The sequence below is a fragment of the Neopsephotus bourkii genome, unplaced genomic scaffold (genome assembly GCF_033783945.1).
Source record: "Neopsephotus bourkii isolate Nb327-2 ecotype Australia unplaced genomic scaffold, CSIRO-AGI_Nbou_v1 NB_1120, whole genome shotgun sequence".
Lineage (NCBI taxonomy): Eukaryota > Metazoa > Chordata > Aves > Psittaciformes > Psittacidae > Neopsephotus > Neopsephotus bourkii.
Genome location: NW_026901606.1, coordinates 4,578,908 through 4,601,365, shown reverse-complemented (window position 1 = coordinate 4,601,365; position 22,458 = coordinate 4,578,908). Strand labels below are relative to the sequence as shown.

Below are 22,458 nucleotides of genomic sequence, written 5' to 3'. Positions count from 1 at the left end.
CTGTTATGGGCTCTTAAAGCTACCCAGGGCACTGAAATAACTTTGCAGTAATGGGAAGCACAGTTCAGGCTGGCATCACTTGAACTGTTTCACGCACATGAGCGTGGGAGGGCTTGGGTTTTATATGCTTGGGAAAAAAAGGAGTTTAGAGCCCAGGCTGGATTCACATGTTGCTGCCCTATTAACGTGGCTGACAAGTCATTAGAGATGTCCTCCCAGGAACACATCACAGCCATTTCCAAAGTGTCTTGGTGAGGCTGGGGTGGGAAAAGCCCAGCGAACAGCTGCTTATCCCAAGTGCTTGCTAATTTGGGGGTTATTATCTGTTTGCATTCTGCAAAGAACCAAGCCTCAGCTCCATCCCACACGCAAAACTTTGGGAAGCTTGGACCCAGACATGGATTCCAGGATGTTAATTTTCCTTCAGTTCCCAGTCCCCTGATCCTGTTAGGAGCCAGGCACAGTGGTATCACAGCATCTCACGGGCAAGGCTTTTTCTTCCAGTGTTTTCCACCAAAGTTGTAGCAGCAAGTAGAGACATGACTGCTTTATCTACAGTTCTCACTCACTCCTACAGAAACAGGGGTCTGCATCGGCTGTGCACAGGCTGCAGGTTTCCTCTGATTCCGGCCCCAAACAGCCTCCTGCTAGGTCTTCATTACATCTCCTGCCCACACTGAGCCAAAGCTCCCTGTCAGAGTGGTGACTCCATCGCCTTCAGGTGCCCTGCACATGTTCAGACCACGAGTGACTGTGGCCTGCAGCTCCCTCCCAGCTGAAGACAGCTCCTTCAAATCATTCTTCCCAAAACACAAATGGACGGACTGTTAGGCAGGGCATTAATACAAAACAAATGTTTTGAGCATGTAGCGTTGACTTACAAGGGAAAATACAAGCACTTGGAATTTTTCCACTGCACAATGGCAGGGACCTTTGCAGCAGCTGTTTCAAATAGAGGTTGTGATTAATGGGGATAATTCAGGAATGAAAACCAGACCCATCGTCACACGGCTGACAGGCCAGTGCTACAGGCAGGCGGGCAGCCTTTCTTTTCAACCAAGAAAGGCCTCTCTGAAGGCAACAGAGTTTGATCCAGAGGAACGCAAGGCACATGGGAGGCATTTGACTATTGCTGGTATTTAAATCACAGCCCTGAGCTGAAACCATCCAGGTACAAGGAGGTGCCCGGGGAGGCTGGAGCTCCTTACCACTTCTGAACTGTGCACTGTGCCCATTGCCCCTCACCAGGACCGAGCTGCACAGAGTGCCCATTGCTCCTCACCAGGACTGAGCTGCACTGTGTGCCCATTGCCCCTCACCAGGACTGAGCTGCACTGTGTGCCCATTGCTCCTCACCAGGACTGAGCTGCACTGTGTGCCCATTGCTCCTCACCAGGACTGAGCTGCACTGTGTGCCCATTGCCCCTCACCAGGACTGAGCTGCACAGAGTGCCCATTGCTCCTCACCAGGACTGAGCTGCACTGTGTGCCCATTGCTCCTCACCAGGACTGAGCTGCACTGTGTGCCCATTGCCCCTCACCAGGACTGAGCTGCACAGTGTGCCCATTGCTCCTCACCAGGACTGAGCTGCACTGTGTGCCCATTGCTCCTCACCAGGACTGAGCTGCACTGTGTGCCCATTGCTCCTCACCAGGACTGAGCTGCACTGTGTGCCCATTGCTCCTCACCAGGACTGAGCTGCACAGAGTGCCCATTGCCCCTCACCAGGACTGAGCTGCACTGTGTGCCCATTGCCCCTCACCAGGACTGAGCTGCACTGTGTGCCCATTGCTCCTCACCAGGACTGAGCTGCACTGTGTGCCCATTGCTCCTCACCAGGACTGAGCTGCACTGTGTGCCCATTGCTCCTCACCAGGACTGAGCTGCACAGAGTGCCCATTGCTCCTCACCAGGACTGAGCTGCACTGGTGCCTGTGCCCATTGCTCCTCACCAGGACTGAGCTGCACTGTGTGCCCATTGCTCCTCACCAGGACTGAGCTGCACTGTGTGCCCATTGCTCCTCACCAGGACTGAGCTGCACTGTGTGCCCATTGCTCCTCACCAGGACTGAGCTGCACTGTGTGCCCATTGCTCCTCACCAGGACTGAGCTGCACTGTGTGCCCATTGCTCCTCACCAGGACCGAGCTGCACTGTGTGCCCATTGCTCCTCACCAGGACTGAGCTGCACTGAGTGCCCATTGCTCCTCACCAGGACTGAGCTGCACTGTGTGCCCATTGCTCCTCACCAGGACTGAGCTGCACTGTGTGCCCATTGCTCCTCACCAGGACTGAGCTGCACTGTGTGCCCATTGCTCCTCACCAGGACTGAGCTGCACTGTGTGCCCATTGCTCCTCACCAGGACTGAGCTGCACTGTGTGCCCATTGCTCCTCACCAGGACTGAGCTGCACTGAGTGCCCATTGCTCCTCACCAGGACTGAGCTGCACTGTGTGCCCATTGCCCCTCACCAGGACTGAGCTGCACAGAGTGCCCATTGCTCCTCACCAGGACTGAGCTGCACTGTGTGCCCATTGCCCCTCACCAGGACTGAGCTGCACTGTGTGCCCATTGCTCCTCACCAGGACTGAGCTGCACTGTGTGCCCATTGCTCCTCACCAGGACTGAGCTGCACTGTGTGCCCATTGCCCCTCACCAGGACTGAGCTGCACAGGTGCCCATTGCTGTGTGCCCATTGCTCCTCACCAGGACGAGCTGCACTGTGTGCCCATTGCCCCTCACCAGGACTGAGCTGCACTGTTGCCCATTGCTCCTCACCAGGACTGAGCTGCACTGTGTGCCCATTGCCCCTCACCAGGACTGAGCTGCACTGTGTGCCCATTGCTCCTCACCAGGACTGAGCTGCACTGTGTGCCCATTGCTCCTCACCAGTGCGACTGAGCTGCACTGTGTGCCCATTGCTCCTCACCAGGACTGAGCTGCACTGTGTGCCCATTGCTCCTCACCAGGACTGAGCTGCACTGTGTGCCCATTGCTCCTCACCAGGACTGAGCTGCACAGAGTGCCCATTGCCCCTCACCAGGACTGAGCTGCACTGTGTGCCCATTGCCCCTCACCAGGACTGAGCTGCACTGTGTGCCCATTGCTCCTCACCAGGACTGAGCTGCACTGTGTGCCCATTGCTCCTCACCAGGACTGAGCTGCACTGTGTGCCCATTGCTCCTCACCAGGACTGAGCTGCACTGTGTGCCCATTGCCCCTCACCAGGACTGAGCTGCACTGAGTGCCCATTGCTCCTCACCAGGACTGAGCTGCACTGTGTGCCCATTGCTCCTCACCAGGACTGAGCTGCACTGTGTGCCCATTGCTCCTCACCAGGACTGAGCTGCACTGGTGCCCATTGCTCTCACCAGGACTGAGCTGCACTGTGTGCCCATTGCTCCTCACCAGGACTGAGCTGCACTGTGTGCCCATTGCTCCTCACCAGGACTGAGCTGCACTGTGTGCCCATTGCTCCTCACCAGGACTGAGCTGCACTGTGTGCCATTGCTCCTCACCAGGACTGAGCTGCACTGTGTGCCCATTGCCCCTCACCAGGACTGAGCTGCACTGTGTGCCCATTGCTCCTCACCAGGACTGAGCTGCACTGGTGCCCATTGCCTCACAGACGGCTGCACTGTGTGCCCATTGCTCCTCACCAGGACTGAGCTGCACTGGTGCCCATTGCTCCTCACCAGGACTGAGCTGCACTGTGTGCCCATTGCTCCTCACCAGGACTGAGCTGCACGGTGCCCATTGCTCCTCACCAGGACTGAGCTGCACTGTGTGCCCTTGCTCCTCACCAGGACTGAGCTGCACTGTGTGCCCATTGCTCCTCACCAGGACTGAGCTGCACTGTGTGCCCATTGCTCCTCACCAGGACTGAGCTGCACTGTGTGCCCATTGCCCCTCACCAGGACTGAGCTGCACTGTGTGCCCATTGCTCCTCACCAGGACTGAGCTGCACTGTGTGCCCATTGCTCCTCACCAGGACTGAGCTGCACAGGTGCCCATTGCTCCTCACCAGGACTGAGCTGCACTGTGTGCCCATTGCTCCTCACCAGGACTGAGCTGCACTGTGTGCCCATTGCTCCTCACCAGGACTGAGCTGCACTGTGTGCCCATTGCCCCTCACCAGGACTGAGCTGCACTGTGTGCCCATTGCTCCTCACCAGGACTGAGCTGCACAGAGTGCCCATTGCTCCTCACCAGGACCGAGCTGCACTGTGTGCCCATTGCTCCTCACCAGGACTGAACTGCACTGTGTGCCCATTGCCCCTCACCAGGACTGAGCTGCACTGTGTGCCCATTGCTCCTCACCAGGACCAAGCTGCACTGCGTGCCCAAGCCTTGGGCCCACGTGATAGGATTTGACTTTTTCCTCTTTTTTTTGTCTTTCCTTTTCCCTGAGAAAGCCTTCTTGCACAATGTCCATTTTTAGCACACACTGGAGCTGGATCAGATGCCTCACATGTGGTCTCCACTCTCCAGAAGGAGAGATCAGCATTTTTTTTTCTCCAGTGGTTTAACTACAGGCAGAAAAACTGAAGATTAAAACCCTCCTCACTAATTCACTCTTTTCTGCTCACAGGCTGGGCCCTGCTGCATCGGCACAGCCACCCTCATTTGCTCCTGTAACTTTTCTTTCATTATCCTGGCTAATTGTGTGAGCTAAAATGAAAGACTATGAACGACAAAACCAGGGCTTTAGGACAGAAAGTGATCATCAGCTGGGATCAGAAGACATGATGATACGCACGAGGACAATGCAGTATTGCTTCTGTGGCTATAGCAAACACTTTGGGAGAAGAGATTTTTCAAAGGCTTTTTCAAGGCTCTGCCCTGTGGGTATAATGGGGTGTCCTCCAATTAACTGCCATGGAATCAATTAAGTTATTGCTCAATTCTTCTGGGAAATTCCAACCAGAACTGGCAGGCATTGGAGATAAAGCACTGAGCAGATGGACTGTTGATGTGCTCTGAGATGCCAAATAGATTCCTTTTTGTTACCATCGGAAGACAGTCAAGCTTCTGGGACAGACATCCCCCTTCTCCTGCTAAGATCCGCCTGGTTAGTGTGGAACACCAGGACATCTCCTGTGTAAGAAGCCCCATATACCAATGGGCACCGGCATGGAGCAGCCCCAGCACCACCGTGCCTCCTGACAACGCTGAATGGGCTGGCAGCCAGCAGCACGGCTGCGGGAGCTGGGCAAAGCAAACAACAAATAACTGGAATGGTTTCCAGAACCTCATCCCATTCTGGTTACTTTTCAACTCCCCACGGCTCTCTTCTCAAGCATGGCGAAAACGATGCTTCGTGCTCTGGCCTTGGCAAAAGCCACCGCAAAGTCTGGCCTCACCAAATCCCCAGGCAGAAGAGAAGCAACTGAACTGAAGGTTACTTTTCCACACTTGAACCTTTCAATACACTGGAGTTTGTCAACCACTAATGACCATACAAGTGGCAGTGTTTGCCACTTGAGGTCTTTAGGTCCTCAGCTGCCCCACACATCCCTCACTACCTCTGCATACAGTGCTGAGCTCGCACGCACAGCAGCAATCTGGAACTCTTACTCTGAGATAGCTGTACATGCAGATGGACATCCAGTTGGTGAGCATCTTCTCCACCACAGATTCTGTTCTCCTCAGCATCAGCTTGGGGTTTTTGGAAGCTGAAGCATCTATTAGATCCACCAAGAGGTCCTTCATGATGCTGGTGTAATACTCCAGTTTCCCATGCAATGCAATAGTAAGCAGGGAGGCCAGGTTACATCTGAAACACAGAAATGTGCATGCCTCAAGCACGAATCCAACAAGACCAAACTGCTGACTGCCTTAAAAAACCCCAAAACACAAAGGCAGTATTCCAGGCAATTTTCGTCAGCCTTCTCAATGGTGTCAAAACTTCAAACCCTCTTTCAGTGCTGCAGGACCTTGGATCAGCTCCCACCCTTTTACTGGTAAACCGAGGGTCCAGGGGTACCTTCACGAGTGAGTTGCTCATTGTACCTTTTGGTGCTTTTCAGGATAACGGAGGTTTATGGCCATCCGTTTCTAATAGAAACGTGGGAGGCAAGTGCAGCTCAACCTTCAGCTGAAGAGCACGCTCCAGCCATGGGCTGGGTTGCTCACAGGTTAGGCATAAATCAGTTTCCTCCAGCTGCCAGGTCTTTTGTTCTGCAGCTCGTACCTGTCTCTAACAGCAAAGTCCTTCTGTTGCTCGAGAGCATGGACAAACACAATGAGGAAGTGCTTGTTGTTGAGTAAGGTGGAGAACAGCGAGATTCCTTCTTCCATATTGGGTCTGCAGTTTTCAGGGATCTAAAGGAAAAATAGAAAGCAGAGTGAGAAAACCCCTGGCTGTTGTTTTCCTCCTGCTTTTATCCATCCTGACTGCAAGGATGCCCCTGCTGAAGGTGGAGGTGCTGAGCTGAAGACCCCTTCCTCCCTCTGCTTGGCACAATCCAGCAGCTTGCTTTCCTGGAGAGGGCACAACTGTGTGTGATACACGGCTGTATCAGAAGCAGCTTGCTTGGGGGCTTTGCCTGTGGCAGGGTCCATTCCTCTCTGCTCAGCACCTGGAAGGCTACATGGAGTACCGTGGCCAGTTCTGGGCTCCCCACTACAACAAGGATGTTGGCAAAGTGGAGCAAGTGCAGCCGAAGGCTGCTAAAACAGCTACTGAGTGTACAAGGAGAGGTGGAGAGGGCTGGGTTTGGTGAGCCTTCAGGAAAGGTTCTAATGGGAGATCTTACTGCAGTCTTCAGCTGCCCCATAGGAGGGCAGAGAAGACAGAGCCCGACTCTTCTCTGCTGACACAGGGCTAGGATGAGAGCGAAGGGACAGCAGATGGAGCATCGAACATTGATTAAATATAAGGAAAGAAGTTTTCACCTTTAAGGTGGTTGGACACTGGAACAGGGCCCCAAGAGGCTGTGGAACTTCCATACTTGAACACACTTGACACAGCTGAACAAGGCCCTCAGCAACCTCATCTACTTGGAGCTGCTCTAAGCAGATTTCCCTTCCAACCTCTGATTCTTCAATTCCTATTTCTTGTCCACATGAAACCCCACGCTGGGTCAACAGCAGCTTTTACCAAGTACTGCTTGGGAGGAATCTCATTTATGATGAACTGTGCCCGAGACTGAGGTGACACACAGTACGATATACCCAGGGAGAAAAGACCACAGCAGAGCTGGGGAGGACCTCAGGACAATGGTCCTTCATGCAAGAGCACATCTACAGAGATGCCTTCTCCAAACAGCCAAAGCTGATCCGATGCTGGTATGTGTTAATTGTTTTGAGTGATCAAGCATCCCCCATGCACCACAAGAAGATACCCAGCACTGTCAACACACGCAACTACAGTTAGCAACCACTCGAAAGCATTTGTTCTGTTAGTGGATTACTCACTTTCCATTCCCCCACCAGGAGCGGATGAGTTTCCTGGACCTGGGAGCCCACCTGGGAGCTGAGCTGCTGCGATGGCAGGATGTAGCACTCCTCGTAGAGTGAGGAACACTGCAACCAAGCACAGCGTTAGGGGAGGGCTCTGCACTTGGCCGGGGACATCCTCGCTTCCCGTGCACCGCAAGGGAACAAGACAGAGACTTGTAATCGGGACTGAGGACCGCCCATTCTGCACTGGTATGGTTTACGAAGCCTTTAAACACTTTGCAAGAGCCTCTTGAATGAGCAAACACCACAAGAGTGGGGGGAGGCAGATGTGTGCACAGACACAAGGCTGTTAGGGTAGGGAGACTGCAAATTTGACAGCTAGAAAAAACCCAGAAGAGAAAGCATTATAGAAGACTTAAGTCAAAATAGAGCAGTACTGGGTGTTTTAACATATGTAACTTTTGAAACAGATGGGAAAAATGTATAAATCTCTAACATTCGTATAGCAGCCTGAGTCTTGAAGACTCCAGTGTGCAGATATGTAGAGACTGGATAACTGAAAAACCTGAGTAATAACTCCTAATGAAACACTCTGCAGTCATAAATCATCATCTCACTCCTCACCACTGAAATGCAACTGCCTCGGGGGTGAAATACAGCCGCTGTTAAGGGCGCGCAGCGACGCAGCCGAGCAGCCCCTGACAGGAATTACGGCACCGGCGTGTCTGGTGTGGCCCCAGAGGAGGACTCTGGGTAGACAGACTGGGACTGGGCGCCCATGGGGCGTCTACTGGGAGCACCAGGCACCCAGCCTTTGACAGAGAGGAGAGGAAGGGGGAGATGAGGCATTCAGTGAGCCCCTGAGGACCAGCAGAGCAGCGGGGAATGCTCGGTGGCACACTGGAGGGAACAAACAGCTCCTTCTCCCTGAATGCCGATGGCAGATACACCATTCAGCCTCAGCCGAACAGAGTGCGGTGACACTGGAGACCCTGGGAACAAGGGGGAGTCCCCAGTCCCTTCTGTTCATTTCACAGAGGGTGTTTGACAGCAACCAGTGGGTGAGCTGGAACTGCGGCCAGCCTCCTGCCGTGTGGGAGCATCATACCCAGGGGCTGTGGCTCTGCTTTTGATGATAACTGAGGCTGAAATATGCGACAACTAAATATACAACAGTGGAATTATCTTGTTACACAGTAATAACCCTATAGCAGAGGGGAAGAAGAGCCCTGATCTGGTTAGGAAGGACCCGGGAGTGATCAGGTGCCAGTGAAACCCAGTACTGCCTTACTTTGGGGAAGAATGTCCGGGTGACAAAGTGCTTGTACTCCAGGAACGGGATCCCCTGGCTGCGGTTTAACTCCTTGGTCAGGTCTGTCATGTCTGTCTGCAGCTCTGCAAAACCTTACACAAAGAGACCCGCAGATGGTGAGAGCTCCGAAACACCAACAGCTGAGGCAGCAGCAGGCTGGCACCAAGATACGTGGCACATCTCAGCTCTGCCTCCTCCAGCCTTTCCCTAGAGTGGGCTGCCACAGGTTTTCTCAGCGAGCAGCAGATCAGTGTCAGGGTTTAACCATCAGCACCCCACAGCACATCCCGCAGCACTGACAGAGGGAATGCCAGCCCTGCCTGTGGGAGCACAGCCCCATTGTTGGTCCTGCAGGACCCCAGCCTGTGCTGCAGCCACGTACCATGGGGACAGAGGCAGATGCTGGGTGGCTTCTCCCACAGCTCCAGCAGCAGCGTGCTGCAGTTTCTGTTGCACCCAACCATAGAGCACACCAATTAGTGTGGCCTTCAAGCAACTCTTTGACATGGCCAAGGGCCATTAACCCTGCTTGCCCAAGTCAGGCAGCAAGACAGCAGCAGAGTCACCCTTCCAGCCTCTGAGCCTCATTCACAAACCCTGCCCAAGCTCAAAGGTAATGACAGAAATTCTCCTATAAATAATGCTATAAACTTCTGCTGAGTAGAAAGTGAACAGCTTCAAGCTGCTATTCTGACACCTCCCTCCCAGCTCTGGCTCCTCCTTGGCACCCGGCATGGTGACTTACCTTTGCGGATTTCCTCCCGGATCTGTGACTCCATCTCCTCCATCTGGAGCAGGGTTTTCTGCCAGTAGCGCTCGGCTCTGCGGCTCTTTGTGCAGAACACAAAGAGAGCTGGAAAAGAGGAAAGGAACAAGCCTGTTGGAGTAGGGCTGAGGAGCAGCTGCAGCTAAGATCAGAGCGATCCGCTGCTGACATGGGTGCAGAAAGCTAAACCCAGAGTTGGTTTAACACCTACAACAAGACTGGTATCTGATCAGGCAGTGGTTGACTATCTGTAAATAAGTAAAACCAGCTGGAATTTAATGATTGTGCTGTAGCTGTCATCTTCAGTTTAGGTCTGGGCTGTTTGCATTCAACTCAACTGTATATTAATGTATTCCAGCTGATTAATGAATATACATTTTAAGATGTTTACCACCTGTATCACAGTGCTCATGTCTGACAGTCTCCCCGTGCCACCAGAAATATGTTTCTAATGACGACTGGTGCATTTAATAAATAGTGTGCCTTAAAACCTTTATTAAAAATAAATTAAATCCTATTAGAAACACCTCATTTGCTGTGAGCTGGCAGATTCCTGCTGCACAGGGTTTGCAGGGCACGCGATGAGGAGCTGCCCGAGCCAGAGGGCACAGGTGTGGTGCACAGCTCCCAGTGAGCCGGGCAAACTGTTGTGTCTGCTCCAGGTCTGCAGCTACAGATGCTCGCTCTGTTCTTCACACTCTTTGCCAGGTGCCTGTCGCTGGCTGTTGGTGATGACAGGACCTTGGGCTAGGTGGACCTTTGGGATGGTCTGGGACAGTCATGCCTCGGAGTAAGCCCTGCTCATGTCAGTATGAGCCCAAGACCAGATTCTCACACTCTATTTTGTATCATTATAGCTACTAAGTGTTTAGGGAAAAAGGGTAAGTTTATAAATATCACAGGCTCAAGTAACAGAGTTGAGCTATGGATTCAGCCAGCAAATGCTCCATGCTGCAGGAAGCTTTGATCCTGCGTACTGGCTTGATCCATACAAAGAAAAGTAATGCTTGCACCCAGACCAGTTTCAGATGTTGCACAACTGCAGCACTCAGAGGTTTCCTAACACGTGAGTGAGCCATCTTCACCCCTCCACATGCAAAGAGAAAAACCCCCAGCACAGCCTAGAAACTCATTGTTTTGTTCCCTTACCTACAACAGAGAGAACCAGCAAGATGCTGCAGATGACGATGGAGACGATGATTGCGGTCTCTCCTCCCCCAAGGTGCAGCATTGCAATTGTGTAGTTGAACTTTCCAACTTGGATCTGGAGAGGGAGAGGGAGGGAGGGAGGAAAAGCAGGAGCTGAGCAGCACGTTGCCAAGCAGCTCAGAGGTTGAGCAAGCAGGGACCATGAGGCAGCACTCAGCAGACCTTCACCTATCCTAAGGCCACCAGAGGGACTCATGTCACAGCCCCACCGAACCCACCCCAGAACACGAGACAACCTTTTCTTAGAGAGCTCACCATACCATAGAGTGCTGCCTAGACTACTCTTACTAGAAAACCACTTGCACTAAACATCTGACTTTGTTACGCCTCTGAAAGGCCTTTGATCTGCTCCAAAACCAGAACTGCTGCCACTCAGGAGAAGGAAGGAAAAGAAACTTTCAGGTCTTTGAAATACAAGTAAGGGAAAGTTTGGTTTTGTTTTTTTAAAGTTTTACTTTTGAAATAAGGTAAGAGAATAAAAATAAATAATAATGGCACCAGAGACGAGTAATGATTTTGTGGCTAAAGCAGTGGACTGGGTGTCAGAAGTGCTGGCTCTGCTCCCAACCCATACTTCTTGTGACACCAAGCACAAACCACTTAAGCTCAGTCCTTCAGTCTCCTGATCAGCAGAAGGGAGGAGGCCAACACGCACCACAGGCAGGCTGCTGAGTTTATTTGGTGCTGTTTATAAATGGCTCTTTAGATCCCTGGGATGAAAGGGTGCAACAGCATCATCTGATAAGGAGAACTCATGACCACACAAGTCTTTTGCTTCCAACTGTGAGTTTCACTTCTTTCAAGGAATGAGAAGCAAGAAAAACTTGAGGAAAAAAAAAACCCAAAAAACAAAACCCCCCAAAAACCCCAAACTGAAATGAGGTCAGGAAGAGGGGGAATCACCTTATGATTACATCTGTGTCACAGACCACCTCCAGGAAAGGAGCACTGTCATTAAAGTCAGCTCTCAGCAGCTGGGACAAAGTTCTTCCCACCACATCCACGCATCAGGCACTGCGTAGCACACAGCTCCATACCCACCGGGAAATCCCAGCCCTTGCTTTCGGGAGCGCTGCTGAGGGCACCAGTGCTGCCAGCCAAAGACATCCAGACAAGGCTGGAGCTCTGCCCACAGCTGCTGCCTCCATGGGCAAGAGAGGAAGGAAAGCCCCATGTGGGCAGCTCCAGCTGCCAGCACCTCCAGCCACCAGTGCTGGACACATGGCCTGGCTCCCCCAGCTCCAAGCTCCAACGCACCTTTGTACCAGCCCCAGATGGGCTCTGGCACTGATGGTTTCTGGGGTGGTGCCTCCAGCGAACCCAGACCAAAACTAAGCTCCAGCTCACCTACTGCACTCCCAAAAGAGCTGCTTGAAAGTGACCTCCAAAACACAGGGAGGCTCAGGAGCCCCATCTTCATCGCCAGCTCCTTTTCTCTACAGACAGCTCCTACTGCCCTGTATGACTTGCTAACATGGACCTTCACAGAACCACCATACCCAAAACCAGGGTCAGAATTCAGATCACCATTGGGACGCATTTTCAAGAGCTATTTTCCTGTGTTCTGACCACTGCAGATGGGAGCTCTACCACCTAAACAAGAACAGACTGGGCAGTCACAGCAACAGGCATCTCAGCTCCACAGAAGGATTTGCATCAGCAGCCCCTGGCTGCTGCCCTGGCTGCAGGTCAGGCAGGGACCACTGTGCTGTGCTATCAAAGCTGCTGCAAGTGTGGCTGCTATGAAGGGGCGAGCAGGAGATAACTCCAACCACGTATGAAGGTCCGATACATGTGCACAGACATGATAAAAGTTGATTGTTCAGCTGCACTCTCACTGCTGGGACACTCTTAATAGCTATGTGATACTTCAGGGCTGGGCATCATTCTCCTGCTTCCTAAGGACCTGCTAGTGCATCGCCTGGAATGTTTTATGTCAAACCAAGACGAGCAATCTCATAAATTCCTTTTCTTCCCCAAAGGGATTTTCCTGTTTCTCAGTTCTAACTAAAAACAAAATTACCCTATTTAAAATTTCCATTAAAATGACTTGGGAAATTCTGCTACTTCTGCATTTCCATGTTCCCAGTTTGCAAGAGTTTCATATACCACAGCTTGTAATCAGTAAACTGGACGAGCCTGTCAGTGAACTGGTGGTGCGTTTTCATGCTGTTCTTCCAGGCAGCACAAGCCCACAGATTTCCTCCTCCTCCTCCCCGTCATGCCACAAGCTCCCACCCATTCACAGTTAAACACGGAGGGGGCTGCAGGGTCTCAGACCACGGGGATGAAGGCATTTTCTCTCCAGATATGAAGAGGCAAAATCACATCCCTGTGTGGCAACGGGCTGCAGATGACATGGGGGAAACTGAGGGCAAGAACGGGTAAGTCTAGCCCCCCATGGAACGGACACTAACAAAGAGCTGTGAATTCTGCAGACACAAAGAGGAACAAGAGCCCTGAAAACCAAACACTTCATGGTGACAAATGGCAGTCCCTGGGAAGCAACACGAAACCTTCCATCCCCGTGCACTGCTCCTGTCCTCCCCAGCCACACACAGGGACCCATCTCCAGTGGTTCACTGCAGCTTGGTGAGGGTGAACCCTCACATCCACTTGTAGCCCCTGTGCTGGCCGTAGGAGGCCAGCTGGAGGAAAGTTGCATGGAAATCCCCAAATGTGTCTCATGAGGGGCACAAAGACAATGACAGCAAGTGATGAATCCTCACGTGCCCGGAGCTCACAGCACCTTACACAGGAGCTGACAAAATCCTCCCAGCTCACAGCCCAGCTCCTCTCCCGCAGCTGCTGATGGGGAGCGAGCAGCCCCTCTCCATGACTTGGGGCAACCTCAGCACCGACTGCTCCTGCATCCCAGCAGAGAGCCGCCAGCCGAGGTGCTCTGTCCTCCTCCCATGGGGGCAGCGTTCCACCCGTGCCAGCTGGGTTTGCACTGGGACCCCTGTGCCCGTGCCCACAGCGGGGAGGCTCCGGGACTCACCGTCACCGGGAGCTGCCTGTCCGAGGTGCTCAGTGACTCGTTGACAGAGCAGTGGATGACTTTGTCCGAAACAATCTGGATCTCACACGAGATAAGGCCAATCTTCACTTGGTACTCGTTGCTTTCCAGGCCCAGGCTGTCAGGCTCTTTCTAATGACAAAAATAGAACCAGGATGTCAGTCTTTAGAGCAGCAGTCACAATTGCAATGGATTTTCCTGCCTTACTTTCCTTATTCCCTGCTGGTTTTAAGACCTGGGGGGATTCTCCATCACGAAGGACATTTTTCCAGCCCTCCACAGGAAACCCAGAACTGGGCCATTCCCCATTTTCCTGTTTCCCATTCCTCACTCAGCATGGGGCACAGGATGAGCAAGCCCCTCATGGAACCTGGAAAAATCTGCTTTTGATCTGCTCTGCTGTGCACTGAAGATAAGGATCTAAGCGCCCACCTGGGAGAGGGGAAGGATGTACAGAGGAGATAGCCAGGGGATGTGTCTGCAGAGCCTGAGAATGGGGGAGTGAGTTTCTGAAGCACGTTGCAAGCAGTGAGGATATCCTGCGGTGAACAATGGCCTTTGAATTACTGTTGCACATTGTCCAAGCCACTCAATTGCTGTACCCTGACTTCCTTGTTAACTCAGCTGAATTCAGTAGCCAAAAGAGAAGAATGTATGACCTGTTTCTGCAAGAATAAATACCTATTGTCAGGACCTTCTGGAGCACCTGCTTGATTTCAGGCCAGTGCATTACCATTCTCTTTCATATACCCAGTATTTTATTTAGCTTCTTGCTACTACATCCTCCAAAGGCAGCGCTCTGCCACCATGCCTCCAAGGGCATCCTCAGGTCAGGCTGTGTCTCCTTGTGAAGGGATGGAGGTGCAGCAGACTGAGCAAGCTCCTGCATCATTCTGCCTCTCCCATCCTCATCCATCCCCCATCTCTCTCCTGCCCGTGTGGACAGTCACAGTGCTGGGACTGAAGAGCTTCCCAGTGGGGAGCATGCGGCACCCCAAAAGAAGCAGAGCTGTTAACGCCATGCTCTCACATGTATAACCAGGGTTAAGGGCTCGCCAGGATGGTGCTTGATCCATTTCTCCTTCTTGGCTGTGAAGAACTGGGGGTCAGCATAGTACTCCAGGCTGAACTTGCTGATGTGCAAGGCCTCCTCAGGGTACATCTCCTCATCCAGCGCTGGACGGTCATCTGTGTAGAGGCGACCATTGAGATAGAAATCGACGGGTGCAGGCTTGCTCCCCACAGTGATGTTGGAGGCAGCAGGAGAGGGGCAGGTGATGATGGTGCTGGTGTGAACCTTGCAGCTCTGACAGCAGGAGAAAGCACACACGTCAAACCCCAGCATCCTGAGTGCTCCCACCCAGCCCTGCTCCCAGCCCAGTCTGTAGCAGGCGCTCAGCCCTCAGCTTCGCACCCCAGTTACTGGGCAATACCCAGGGGGACACCCACCGTCGGCTCCCTGCCAATGCCTCGGACCACCATGGACACGTTCTGGACCAGTTCAAAGCCTCTTCCTTCCAGGGTGATGATCCTGCCGCCGCTTTGAGGAGAAGGGAACAAAGAGAGGGTCACTGCAGAGACAACCCCTTCCCCTCTACTCTGTCCTGGTGAGACCTCATCTGGAATATTGTGTCCAGTTCTGGGCCCCTCAGTTTAAGAAGGACAGGGACCTGCTGGAGAGAGTCCAGCGCAGGGCAACTAAGATGATTAAGGGAGTGGAGCATCTTCCTTATGAGGAAAGACTGAGGGAGCTGGGTCTCTATAGTTTGGAGAAGAGGAGATTGAGGGGTGACCTTATTAGTGCATATAAATATATAAAGGGGGAGTGTCACGAGGATGGAGCCAGGCTCTTCTCAGTGGCAAACAATGATAGGACAAGGGGAAATGGGTACAAACTGGAACACAAGAGGTTCCACTTCAACTTGAGAAGAAACTTCTTCTCAGTGAGGGTGACAGAACACTGGAACAGGCTGCCCAGGGAGGTTGTGGAGTCTCCTTCTCTGGAGACATTCAAAACCCGCCTGGACACGTTCCTGTGTAACCTTATCTAGGTGTTCCTGCTCCGGCAGGGGGATTGGACTAGATGATCTTTTGACATCCCTTCCAATCTCTAACATACTGTGATACTGTGATACTGTGAACCCAGCAGTGAGGCTCAGTGGCTGGGTCTCCCTGCTGCCATTTTCCCAGGGATGTTTCCCAGGTGCATGAGCAGAAAACATAACCCAGCAGCCAGAGTCTTCTTCCTACTCACAGCAAGCATCCACACTGCTGCCAAGACATCAGGGAAGGAAGGAGGAGCAATGGCTGCCTCTTCCAGCAGCAGAAAGCTGCCCCCTCACTCCCATTCCCCAGAGCAGCAGCCAGCCTCTGCTGCTGGTGTACACAGCAGGTTGCACAGGCCACCGACAGTGTAAGAGGTGAACCTCCAACCCCTCAAAGCAAGGGCCAGGAGATATTCCCTCACTGTCCCCACAGCAACCTGCAGAGAACTGTGAATCCTGGAGAGGGAAGAGCCCCCTTTAAGGCTGACAGGGATCCTGCATCTCCCAGACACTTCTGATTTAGATCAGAATGTGAAGTTGTTTTGTGTTTTGGATCTGCTGCCTGGGGAATGTGAAACATGGGCCTCTCAATGTGCAATCAATTAATGACAGTGACGAGAGGACCCTGATGCTCTGTGAGGCAGGGCAAGGGATGGAGAATTGGCACTGCGTTTCTGCCCTGGACAGCAGAAGCTACAACCTGGATTTACCTTCCCCTTCCTTCACATCACATCTGATCTATTCAGAACATCTGTCATGGAAGCCAGGATTTACAAATGCCATTATCTGAGGACCACTCCAGACACAGTGACTTTGAGGCCAAGGTTCTCTGAAATCTGGGGGTATTACTACGCATTTACGGTTCCAGTTTCTAATTAAGGGCCTGTCACATCTGCAGACAAGTTTACAACTTCTCTTCTGTTTTAAACTTTGGTTACATGGTTTCAGCAGCACGGCAAGATAAATCAGATCTAGCTAAACTTTTACACAAGTTAATGACCCCTCATGCAAGGCACCACAGCAGTCGGGCTACACGAGCCACCAAGTAGCCTGATGAGTGAGACTGCTGTCATGCTCCCAGTGGAATGCGATTTCACTGTAAATGCTAAGAAAGCAGAGCAAGGTGACAGAGAAATACCCTGGTGGTTTCCTTTGTGAATGTGGGCACTGACATTCTTCCACTGTCTCTGTGTCCAGATACTGCTCCCACCACTCAGCGCAGTTCGCAAGCCTACAAGGAGCTGAGGTTGGCTGAGTCACTGCTGTGCCTTGTCATTAACTTTCCCACAGCCCATATCTTTGGCGCTGCACTTGGGAATGCTGGGACGTGGGGGAATCAGACCATCAGAGTCACAAGAGCACTGCTTTCACCACGGTCCTGCATGCTCAGGCACTGGGCTCTTGGGAAGCCAAGGAAGGTGGGATTTCACCACGGTATCCAAAGGAACAGAAGCCTGAGAGCTCCACAGAGAGACATGAAATTAAAAGCAACACACTTTGAAAATGAAAGACCGTGACCAGGGAAAGCTGAAACCCAAAATTACAAATCTCAGCTTATCCTCCAACAGTTTTACTGCCAAGAGAAATCCTCAGGGTCTCATACAGCCCACCTGAGCCCCCCTAAAGCACCCACCAGGTGTGCACGGTGCAGTTACCGTGTCCTAAATGCACTGAAATGAGCTACGGAGAGTCCTGGTGTGTGAGACCTCTTCTGCTCCTGCTGAGGCACACTGAAGCACATTGAGAGCATGCTGTGGTGCCCTTTCATACCTATCTGCAAGGTACAAACTGGTACAAGGGCTGAGAAAGCCCCTTTCTGCCTACAGGAACCCCTCCTGCCAGCCTGGAGCTGACCCTCTCTTTTGCATGTGGATGCAGATTATGTGCCAGCTCTGAAATGGAAATCAGGATGCTACAATAGTGTGGCAGGGGCCCCAGTACCATACCCTGCCTCCTGGTTGTGCTTCAGGGTCTCCTGACATGGGGTTTGCTCAGGATCTACTCTGCATCTGGATGGCTTGAAGCACAGGCAGGGCAAGCCTGTACCCGCCTACATTAGGTACTCCAATTAGGTCCAGGCTTTGATGGGAGAACCCTGTTCACTTTTCAGACAGCAAAAATTAAGGGGCTGATCTCAACAAAGGTCACAAAGCAAAGCTCAAGTCCTGGCAGCTCGGCTGTCTGCTGGGGGAGGCACCTTACCTGATCTGGCTCTTCTTGGGGTTGATGTCTGATATAATCGGGTTCTTCTCATACTTGAAGGTGATGTTGTAGCTGGCACAAGACTTGTTCTCGAACTGCACGCAGACTCGCACGGCCGTGGTGAGCTCCGCAGAGGGCATGGTGCAGGTGATGGCGCTGGCATTGCGGCTGCATCGGGAAAGCCGGGTAAGCTGCAAGGAGCCAGGGCAGGCAGAGCACGGGAGCCTGGCCCCATGGACCTGAGCACCCCCTCAGGAGCAAGGCAGATGGCAGACATGGGCAAGAAGGAGTTCCCAGTCACACACCAATCCCTGTTAACTACATTGCCTACTAATGAGCAGTCTCAGCCTTTATCAGCTCAGGCTGCCAGACTGAGTTCCCATCCAGCCAAAGGGAAACAGCACACTCCTAATTCTAACCACTGACAAGAGCGGAACATACAGGAGGAGAGTTTTCTTCCCCGCTCCAGGAACACCAGCCTGATGGGTGCTGGAAATGGAGGCAGCAGCCAAGTGGGCTGCTGAGGATGCTGCACTGGCTCCAGGGCTTAGCAGCAGCATGCAGGGATTCCCCCCTGTCCCCATCAAACCCCCAGCTCTTCCTGACCTCCTTGGGGACAATGCCACCCTTCCTAACACTTGGCTCTTGTCACTAGATCAGTGCCAGCCCCTAGACCCAGTCCCACCTGAGGTCAGTGCACTGCCTGGAGGTATTGACCAGGACACGGAGCTCGGAGCCGACGTCCAGCCTGCTGCCTCTGATGGTCACTCTGGTTCCTCCTGCCTTCGGGCCATTGAGGGGAGCTATAGACTGCACCACAGGAAGCTAAAAACAAAGGGGACATCTGATTTCTGGCCTGGCAAATTCACAGCTGGATACTCCACACTGCCATGGGAATTGCTTCAGTAAATTTAAGTATCCAGTACTGTCAGGCTCTAATACAGCAGCACAGCAAAAGCTTTCACTGGCAGGGTTTCAGAACAGGGGAAGAAGTGCAAGTGCTGAGGAGTGAGATCATGTAAATCTCTGGGACTCTGTGTGGTCCCTAAACTGGCAATAAATGCGACATGAGCCCAACTGGATCCCAGACCCCAGCAGTCCCTCAAGATTTCCAATAGAAGGTCCAGAGATGGCAACAGCTCAGAAAAGGAAATGTCTCACTCATCCCAGCTCCCACCATCTCTGCCCTTGCAGATCCATTTCTTCCTGAATATGAAGATAATGCTAAAGCCCCACTGGATGACGGCCTTGAGATCTGTGAAAACAGCCACCAGGCTCTACATAATTGAATATCAAACTCCTCCTTAAGGAAGCTTCAAATCCGAATCTCTGGAGGTGACAGGATGTTACTTTGCCTCTCGCCATTTTCAGCAGAAATTAGCATGTGTGTTATCTGCATCTGCAGCCCCTGCAAATCTTCCTGAGATTCATGAGCTGGAGGCTTTGATAACTAATGCAGCGCTGAGCCCTTGCAGCGGCTACACCGTGTGCTCCAGGAGGGTCTGCTGGGCAGCCGCTCTGCTCGGGTGCGGGCAGGACACGGGGGGCAGAGCGAAGGGTTACTTCAAGGCCCTTCCCTAAGGCTGTTGGTAATTCCCTGTCGAGCACTGCAAGGCACAGGCTGGGGCTGGCTGGAGCTGCTCCCCTCCTTGCTGCAGCCACCGAGCAGAACTGCAGCGGTGTTCTGAGGAGGGATGAGCTGCTCCACTCCACCTGGTGCAGACGCCCTTCCCTGTCAATCCCAGCCACAAACATCCTTATTAAGAGCTACCCTTGCCCTTGTCCTACACTCAGATCGCTTTACTCCTCTACAGCCATTTGCTGTTTCTGATCATCACCCATTTCCACAGGATTCATTTTGTTAATTTGTGTTTCTGAGTGCCTGCAGGCAGCTGTCTCGTGCCCTTGGCCCCTAACCTATGCATTCAAATGTGCACTTACAACAACAGCAGAGAGGATTATTCATGTTCCCCAAAGCCCTTCAGCCCTTCCCTTTGGCAAGAGCCAGGGCTACTGCACTCTGAGCGCTGCCAGCATGGATTGCCTCCAGTGCCACTTTGGCCAATTCACCTCATCCATAGCCTGCTACAATGCTCTGGAGAGGTCTGTTGATCACGTTTCGCTCTCCTCCTCAGCAGAATTACAGCTGAATTCTGTCCTCTAGATACATCTAATGGGGACCTTGAGAGCTGTAGCACACAGGCAATATTTGGTATTTTACAAGGAACCTTCTTTGGAAGGGCACTTCTGAAAGTCTTTTAAATCAGATAAATTGCTGTCAGTGCTCAGGTGTCAGGGACACCAGCCTTGCATGACGTAGTCTACTCTGTCTTAATGCCATCATATGCAAGAGGAGAATCAAGAGAACTAGAGTGTTGCTTAGTTTGTAAAGGGGGTGGGAGCCACTTTTGGTGCAGCACATACCACCAGCTATGCACCGTGCAGCTTCACTCCCCACATGTGTGCACAAAGCAGGGCACTCTCCCACCTCTTCCCCAAGCTTTGCTGAGATACACAGACACAAGACAGCTTTGTGCTGTGCCCCCCCCAAGCACAAACTGGCTCCTCGCTCCCAGGAGGACAGCCCTCTCCTTCAGCCTGCCAGGAGCTGCAGCACAGAGCTGTCACGGACCCGGTGTGAGTTCAGGAACTGGCTTTTGCTCCTGTTGCTTTGCTTATCACTGCTGCTTCTACAGGTGCTTCCTTAAAGGGCTTTTCCTTGCATGGAGAAAGCCTGTGAAGGAGCGCCCAGCCCTTTCCCACTCTTGGAGCCTTTCTTCTCTTTATCAACCAGACAATCGCCCAGCAACGAGTGATGTGCCCAGTCAGCACACACCCTTGTGACAACGCACCAGAGACCCCAAACCCAAGGTCCATCACTGGCCTGTACCCCCTGGCACCTTGCTCCAGACTCCTGGATCACGGAGACACTCTGGATGTGAACACAGATGTCTGGAAACACTGGGAATGCATGCAAAAAAATGAGATAATCTCTACAGCAAAATAAACCAGTTCTAAATAGCATGAGTCCATGTGTGAGTCCATGGTATATAACTTAACTTACACAGCACAAGGAGACTTTGCAGGCCTTAAAAAATCTCACAGGTTGTAATGGCACTTTAGCAAAGGATGGAGGAAGAAAAAGTATCTCCTTTCAATAGCAGGAGAGAGAGTGATACAGCCAGGATGAGGGAGAAACCTCTGCAGGAGCCGAAACGGTCCTGGGGTTGTGCCTGACAACACCGTGGCTGCAGTGCTGCCTGGATGTGCCAGACCTGGCCCAGGTAACCATGGGGGAGGAGATGCATGTGCTGCTCCTTGAGGACCTGGACATGTTTGTTGTAGATCCTCCTTCAAAGCCAGCTGGCGGGGCAGCGGCTGTGGGCTTGTTTTAAGGGGTGCAGGAACCACCAAAGAATCATCCAGGAGGCAGCTACTCACCACGTAGGAGTACCGCTCCCTGGACTTCCCTTCCCGGCTCACGTTCACTGTCACCACATCCGAAAACGCCTCCTGCGCCTCTCCGGTCTGGCACACAATCCTGTGGATGGGGAAGGGGAGGCTGGCAGTGCTGCTGGTGGCGCAGTGCTGCTGGTGGCACAGTGCTGCTGGTGGCACAGTGCTGATGGTGGCACAGTGCTGCTGGTGGCACAGGGGCTGCCCCGCAGCACTGAGCCTGGCACAGGGCACCGCATCCCACCCAGGGCAGGTCCCCATCCCCATCCTGCCCAGGGTGCAGCGCCCAGGCAGGAGCGGGGCGAGCGATGGGACCGGACAGCACAAGCAGGGGACACAAAGGGGACAGGAGCCCAACACTCACGCCTCAGACACGATGTATCTGGCGGGCAGCGGCACGCAAGGCACGCTGCCGATCCGCACGGCGCCCACGACGTCGCTGAAGCGTCGGCCCAGGTTCCTCCCACGGATGGTCAGCAGGGTGCCCCCATCCAGCGGCCCGTGCAGGGGCTCGATCTGCAGCACCGAGGCACAGGTCAGAGGAGAACCACCAGGAAGCTTCTTGCCTTCACCCCTGTGCCTGTACCCACTCACCGCCCCCCGTGAGGAAGACAGAATTGCTCCTCACGCTCCTGCTCCCTCCAGCACACCCAGCACCACGCTCCCCTTGCTGCAGCTTTGCCAACAAGGAGCCATTGCACTTCTGTGCTGGATTTGGTCAGGGCTTGTTCCAGCTGCAGACACATCTGGGGTGAAACATCACTCCTTCCACACCACAGCTTGGAATGGAGTTGGGGCAGAAACAAACCCAGAGGAGGGATGCTAGTGTGGAAGAGTCCTGCCATCACATTTCTAAGCGCTGTTCTGAACAGAGCAAGACCCTTCAGGACAAGAATAAGACAAAAAGTGTCCTGATGCATGGAGCGTGGCCAAGCCACCAGCACTGCAGCCCCCTGGGGTGCAGGACAAGCCCACCACTATGGGAGAAGGTTGTCCCCCATCCATCTCCTACACCACTGGTGTTTCACCCCACCGCTGCGAGGGG

General features: G+C 52.9%; 1 protein-coding gene across 1 annotated transcript in view; it reads right to left on the bottom strand.

The window, feature by feature from the left end:
• Window positions 1-22,458, bottom strand: part of PLXND1 (plexin D1) — a 76,650-nt gene that overhangs the window by 14,719 nt on the left and 39,473 nt on the right. Inside the window, exons 13-25 of the mRNA XM_061362516.1 lie at window positions 21,778-21,929; window positions 21,399-21,498; window positions 18,643-18,782; window positions 17,958-18,125; window positions 15,160-15,250; window positions 14,741-15,016; window positions 13,693-13,842; window positions 10,632-10,746; window positions 9,462-9,569; window positions 8,696-8,808; window positions 7,420-7,527; window positions 6,194-6,324; window positions 5,578-5,776 (exon numbers count right to left, since the gene is read on the bottom strand). Coding sequence (XP_061218500.1) covers window positions 5,578-5,776; window positions 6,194-6,324; window positions 7,420-7,527; window positions 8,696-8,808; window positions 9,462-9,569; window positions 10,632-10,746; window positions 13,693-13,842; window positions 14,741-15,016; window positions 15,160-15,250; window positions 17,958-18,125; window positions 18,643-18,782; window positions 21,399-21,498; window positions 21,778-21,929 — 1,851 coding nt within the window. The remainder of the gene's footprint in view (window positions 1-5,577; window positions 5,777-6,193; window positions 6,325-7,419; window positions 7,528-8,695; window positions 8,809-9,461; window positions 9,570-10,631; window positions 10,747-13,692; window positions 13,843-14,740; window positions 15,017-15,159; window positions 15,251-17,957; window positions 18,126-18,642; window positions 18,783-21,398; window positions 21,499-21,777; window positions 21,930-22,458) is intronic.